Raw genomic sequence first — 6,349 nt, forward strand, 5'->3', positions numbered from 1 at the left:
GTAAACCAAAAAAAAAAAAAAATTATAAATTACTTTTGTATACAATTTTTGTATACATCTCTTTTTTTGAGATTGGCATGACAAGAGTTAGCAGTGTCCTCCAATTTGTATTCATGTGTTCCTTCCAATAATCAGTGTTAAGACGTGAGAACGATCAGTGTACTCAGTTTTTTTTGTTGGGCCATGACAGCAGTGTACTCAGTTTTTTAGTGTTGGGCCTGCTCCATGAATCCCAGCCCAGTTATTCATATGCCAACTCCATCTCTGGGTAGATTAGTTGCGAGAAACAATGAAGAAGAAGAAGCAGCAGCATGCAGAGGCTGCATACGCCAAACGGAAACGGAAAAGGAAACTGAAACCCTCTGGTTCTGCTCTTCTTAGTCTTGAAGGTTCCGATTCCAATTCCATCTTCGGTTTGTTACTTGCATCTCTTTCGAAGCACCACCGTCCCCTCATCAACAAATGCTTACTCACAATTCGCCCTTCCCTTCTCTCCCAATCCTCCTTCACGCCCATTCTAGCTCTCCTCCCTGCTCTTCTCAGCTCCAACTGCTCCGAAATCGCGTGCCGCGCCGCCGATATCGTAGGCGCTGCCTCGCTCGTCTCCTTGGAGGCGAACGAGCAGGTTGCATCCGATTCCCAGGCTCTTAAGGGTTTGATATCGCTGTTGGAGAGTCCCAAGAGAAAGGTTCTGTTATCTGCATGCAATGCGGTGTTGGATTTATCCGCTACCACCTTCGGCCAACGCCAGCTGCTCAAGTTTTATGCTTTGGAGAAACTGATGTAAGCATTTAAATTGAATCGGTTATGATTTAGTTCTGATTGTATGATTGTGAAGATGAAAATTTATATGCTTGTTTGTGTGATGGTGAACTAAGTAGAGTAGCTAAACGGTTGGCATTCCTTAGGTTTGTGTTTCTCCAGATTTTTAAGTGTGTAGAATCAGTCTCTCTGTGGTCTGAAGGAAATCGAAGTTTCGGCTCTCTTAAGATTGGGATTAAGGAAGATGAAGTTTCAGCTGGGTTTGTCAGTGCAACTGTTACTCTTATCAATACCTGTGAAGTTGAGCAACTGCAAAGTATCCCAAGAAGCCTTTCTGACGCATTTCTGAGGCTTTTAAAAGAGTTATGGACAAAAGTAAGTGATCAAGTGGTAATGAAAGCAGCTGTGAAATATAATGAAGGAGGTTACCTTTGTAAAAGCAACATTGGAGTTAGTAACCTTGCTGAAGCCATTTTTAGGCTTTCTGCTTATGCTGGTCAACTTACTGTCTCTATGCCGTTTGAAGTGATCAAAGCAGGACTTTTTGGAACAAGTGAGTCTAGTTTTGAAGATTTTTTATCAAACTACTGGGAAGTTTCGCCATTTCTGTTACAGGGGACAGTGAATGATCCAGATGTCTATGATATGTTCAGCCCATTTAAAAAATCTTTGAGTTGGACAGGGTGTGCTCCTTCCCTTATTTCCTCAATTCTCCATAGTCTAGTGTCATGTTTTCCTATTGCCTCAGATGAATTGAACATCTTCAATTTTCTCAATGAGGTGAAAGACAGATTGGGTTGTCCCATAATCTATAAGCAGGATATAAGAGTTGTAAAAGCAGAATGGCAATCAAGAAAAGAGATGCATTATTTTCAGGATTTTCATCCAGGCTGCATTAAGGAACCTCAGTATTTTATGATTGATGATGTCTTGAAGTGTGTCCAAGCATATAAAGAGGGGTATACTATTGCCCTGCGTGGTTTGGAGTTTCGTTTTCAGAGCATTGCTGCTGTTGCAGAAACATTAGCGCTTATGTTTGGTCAACCTTCAGTAGGTGCCAATTTGTACTTAACGCCACCTAATTCTCAAGGGTTGGCTTGTCACTATGATGATCACTGTGTATTTGTATGCCAGATTTTCGGTTCTAAGCAGTGGACTGTATTCTCTCAATCCAGTCAGCTGTTACCACGGTTATATGATGATCTAAATGGTTCTGATATTGACTATACTAAAGCTGGAAAAAGGGAGTTCTTTCTCAAGGAGGGTGATGTGTTGTATATTCCCAGAGGTTTTCCTCATGAAGCTTACACAACCTCTGGAGATGGTTCTCCTGAGTTTTCTTTGCATCTTACACTTAGTATTGAGGTTGAACCTCCTTTTGAGTAAGTAAAATTTAACTTACTTTCCCCCCGCTTGTTTTTTTTTCCGCCCCTTTAAATTTGGTACTGATGGTTAACGCATCTCTGATAATGTTATGCTTAGCATAATATTTATGTTATTTTTGTACATAGACTTTTCATGTTTAGGGTGATCCTGGTATGGGGTTAAAAATGGGGGATATATCTTCACGCATGGGAAGAATTTTTTTTATTCTAGGCTTGGATCTGTTATGAAAATGAAAGTGCTGCTTTTCAAAATTGAAAATCTTGAAAGCAAAACAAGAATATGATGATTAAAATACAGAGAAAACCGTTCACAGGTTGCAGTTCCTTTTTACCTTACATTTTTCTAAAGAGAGTTACTGCTACAATGGAGCTGAACTCAGTAATATTTTGCCAGTATAGAGGATACTATGAAACAGCTCATACTCAACATTTCATGCCCATGCATGAAGTTTGTCTATGTATTGTCAAATATAATGTGCCTATTGAAATGCAATTAATTAATCCTTTTAATGCTCAATGAAATGATAGTAGAAAAATATATGCTTTCTTTCTTCTTCTTCTCTCCCCATAAAAAGGATGCAATATTTATTGACAATACCATAATTTCATTTTGTTTACTCTCAATGGAAAACTAGAAATTATATTCTGAAAAAGGGAAGTATTATCTACACATATTCTTACTGGTCTTGATCGTTATATTTGGCAACACACTCAATCTCAGAAATCACAATCAATTACCCGTTATATAATAGTTAGGTCTTGATGTTCTTGTCCCATAGTCAAAGTTGGTCCATCTTTGATTAGTTATCTCTACTATGCCCTTCTGTCCTTCAAAATGACCATAAGTTTGATTAGTTGGTTATCAAATAAAGATGGGAGTAAGGGACATCCTGTTAATCAAATCAATAATTCCTCATGGTCTGATTTGTTGTAACATCAGAAGTCCTACCTGTAGCAAGATTGTTTAAGTACTCAGACTTTTCGTCGATGCCAAGAGTTATGATTCATTCTTTTCTCGTTGATTTATCCTTTTCTTCCCACAAAGTTGAGCATGTATAATATTGACTTATTATAAAATTCATTTATTTTATGATAGATGCTTTTCCTTTTCTTTCCTTTCCTTTGAGCAGAAAACTGAAACAATGCATGTGGAATGACCCACACTGAAGTCAATTATTAAAATTAGATAACTGTGTCTGCAGGACATAGGGTCAAGATTTCAGAGTTCAGACCCATGTCTTTGGAAAGTTCGTTCATAGATCAGCATTTTTGGTCACTTAATCTAATAATGATTCTATGTCAATTATTTCCTATTTTCAATCTTTTATTCTGCTGTTGGTGTGTTCTCAGAAAGGCCACATCAGAGCGTGAAGTTCGGAATTTACTCAGTTTGGTTTGAGATATGTACAACTACTTTATGTTATTTGGTATTTGGGAAGATAAATCATTAGGATTTCCTAAATTTATGAATTTTCCTCTACTACTTTATTATAATTTCCATACCCAATAATTTTAGGAAGTTGGGTATCTGTTTTTTTGTTCTTTTTTTTGGGTTGGGGGGGGGGGGGTTAATTTTACTTTACCATGCTTTGATTTTGATAAATGCAGGATTCTTCTTACTACTTAACGTTCGCAATATGTCGATGTTTAAATTAATTTGTTATATCTCTGATGATTTGTTATATGAGTTTCACTTATTGTATTCGGATTTCATTTATAGGTGGGAAGGAATAACACATTTTGCCCTTCATTGCTGGGGTGAAAACCAGAAAAGACCTTGTTTTGATGGCTTGAACTCTCTGTCTCACAAACTTCATCTTGTGTCTGTTAATCTGTTACATGTTGCTATCGGGATCATTGGCAATTTGGATCCTAGCTTTCGGAAAGCATGCTTAACTGCTGCATTTACCTTGCAGCCAGATGTTTATAATAGGATTTCTCAGTGTCAGAAAAATTATTTTTTGCACTTAGTTAATAAAGTTCGTACTGAATCTAGATTCTTGGAAGTGCTGAATAGCATAGAGGTTGCAGTTCAGAAAAACGAAGACCCATTTCAACAAATTCGATGGCTTTGGGTTCATCTGGAAAATGGGACCAGTGATGTATATAAAAATAAATCTTCGATGATTGAAGACATTCTCTCTCTCTGTGACCAACACAAGGATGAATTAGAAGCTGCTTTTGTTAATTTGATATCCAGGTTTTGTAGTGAGGTGGTATTTGAGGATGTAGTAACTAGGCACATGCTGCTACTTCAGAAGTATAGCAAGATTAGAAAACAATATATTGATGGTATGGTTTCACTTCATGATAAATTATAGTATAACCGTTTTATTTTTTTTTATTTTAATTTTCCACTGGCTGGTTCAGGGATATCTTATAAACCTCGTGGAATGTCTTGATGTTAAATAGTTTTGTAGTTGCCAACTGGTCATATTTCGCATGTTTCGATAAGCTATATAGCATAGGTGTGGATGTGTTCTTATAGGATGGTTGTGTGTGGATAAATTGAATAAACAACATAAGCAATGAAAATGTATCATGTAATCTTAGCATATAAACTAAACTTGTTGATCTTTCCATATAGTGAGCATCACATTTCATATGAATAAAAACTAGGATACATAACTGCATATATCTCTCACCAAGCAAAATTAAAACTGCAGCCTATGGTGTGGGATGTTTAGGAGTTGGATGAGTTGTTACTCCATGGTAATCTGTATGGTAGACAAGATCACGAGGAGGAACGTAACCGTCGCTGGTAAGTATTACTTCCATGGAATCTTCTTTGGCCGGGTTACTTTCCATTGCCTCATCTGCTGCCTGCATTTTATTAGCAGTATTATAGATGAATATCTGGTTTTTGCCTTATAAGAATGAATATGCTGCATCCTGTATCTGATATAAACTGAACCTTTGGTTTTCACTCTTTACAGTCTTAGGTAATTAAACAGGTACAAACATACCTGGATTTCATGGTGCATGTGATCTTGGGCAATGCCTGAAATACCTAACTTCCGAGTTGGCATCACATCTTGAGAATAGCTTGTGTGTTGAGAGAGAAGTAGGGAGAGTATGAGAAGGCAGTATAGGAGGAAGATTGAGGAACTCATCGTGTGATCACTCTGAAAATTAAGGTTGCCACCCATAGGGCAAGTTATTGCATTACTTTAAGAAGGCATTATATAGAAGAGCATGCCAGAGAGGAGAGAGAGTATGCAATTATTGGTTGAGGAGCTGGGGAAACATGTCTGAACCCTTATGTGCCCACGGTTCTGTTACTTGTGTTGGACTAGCCTGCCTATTTTTCTTTCAATCACCCTTTTTACTCGTTCCTCTCTCATATCATAGTATATGGGTTTTTTTTTTTCTTCTCCTGATATTACAGTCACAGAGCAGGTAAACAAAGCAAATCAGTTCATTTCACGTGCACGTCGCGTGCCAAAAGAAACCAATCACACTGCTTATGATCAATCCCATGTTTTGTCGTCAACAATAAATACTAGTTGTGATATGCCACCCCTTTGGCTGCTATATTTATATTGATCTCTCACCCTCTCATTGTCTTGCAGATTTTGTTGTGATCTTAGACACTTGTTGATTGCTGCCATATCTGTTTGTACATTCATTTCATTTTCAGCAAGATTATTGAGCTTCCGGCAACCAGCATATCCATTCAATACATCATCCTAAATAATTCTAATTGGAGTAGAGAAACAAACATCGGTTTGACGGGTGGCTATAGTTTCATAATTCAAAGCAATGTGTCACGAATCAAATTAACTTACGTCGTCAAGCCAATACATGATTTTATCTTTATTTCACACACTACTAATTGAAACAGAGCATGATCTCCAAATCAACAGTAGTTTATGTATTGAAATTGAGGAGCGAGATAGGATCATGTTTGTACTAAAGTTGTGGTGCATGTTCCGTTAAAGGCATTTCAATCATTATTACTGTTCGGTAACAACACTGAAAAATTGATGAATAGCATAATGATCGTCTGAGAAAAAGGTGAAGAGTGGAGCAAGTAGTGCATGAAAATGACCAGTTTGGATGTACTTGCTTCTAGTTCATGACTTTCCATGACCAAACTCAGAAAGAGTATAACCCAAAATCAGAGCAACATAGGCAGGTTCACGCTTGGAATCTGAAACTAGCAGACATGTTATGTCCGCTTTGGGTCCACACCCACATGG

General features: G+C 37.5%; 1 protein-coding gene and 1 long non-coding RNA gene across 4 annotated transcripts; one reads left to right on the forward strand and one right to left on the reverse strand.

Annotated features, from left to right (window-relative positions):
• Positions 1–256: 256 nt before the first annotated feature.
• LOC112723617 (uncharacterized) lies at positions 257–5,681 on the forward strand. 3 transcript variants are annotated; one of them, XR_003163124.3, is made up of 5 exons: positions 257–783; positions 909–2,144; positions 3,868–4,439; positions 4,814–4,908; positions 5,084–5,681. XR_003163124.3 is itself a non-coding variant. In XM_025775048.3 (4 exons), the coding sequence occupies exons 1-4, from the start codon at positions 290–292 to the stop codon at positions 5,095–5,097; spliced, it is 2,316 nt and encodes a 771-aa protein (XP_025630833.1). In that variant the 5' UTR covers positions 257–289; the 3' UTR covers positions 5,098–5,681. The 3 variants fall into 3 exon arrangements, 2 of the variants coding, with proteins under 2 accessions (XP_025630833.1, XP_029146208.1); XM_025775048.3 differs by lacking the exon at positions 4,814–4,908; XM_029290375.2 differs by lacking the exons at positions 4,814–4,908; positions 5,084–5,681 and having other exon boundaries at positions 258–783; positions 3,868–4,491.
• LOC112723619 (uncharacterized) lies at positions 4,697–5,301 on the reverse strand. Its single transcript, XR_011868001.1, has 2 exons — positions 5,114–5,301; positions 4,697–4,970 (listed from the first exon to the last, which is right to left on the reverse strand). It is a non-coding gene; the product is annotated as an uncharacterized lncRNA (long non-coding RNA).
• Positions 5,682–6,349: the final 668 nt, after the last annotated feature.

Source organism: Arachis hypogaea, chromosome 11, assembly GCF_003086295.3.
Source record: "Arachis hypogaea cultivar Tifrunner chromosome 11, arahy.Tifrunner.gnm2.J5K5, whole genome shotgun sequence".
In the NCBI taxonomy this organism is placed as follows: domain Eukaryota; kingdom Viridiplantae; phylum Streptophyta; class Magnoliopsida; order Fabales; family Fabaceae; genus Arachis; species Arachis hypogaea.

Excerpts from the sequence above, each read along its gene's own strand:
- LOC112723617 (XM_029290375.2), top strand. The coding sequence starts at position 290 with ATGAAGAAGAAGAAGCAGCAGCATGCAGAGGCTGCATACGCCAAACGG. Across the intron at positions 784-908 it reads TATGCTTTGGAGAAACTGAT|GTTTGTGTTTCTCCAGATTT; the intron begins GTAAGCATTTAA and ends GGCATTCCTTAG. Across the intron at positions 2,145-3,867 it reads GAGGTTGAACCTCCTTTTGA|GTGGGAAGGAATAACACATT; the intron begins GTAAGTAAAATT and ends TTTCATTTATAG.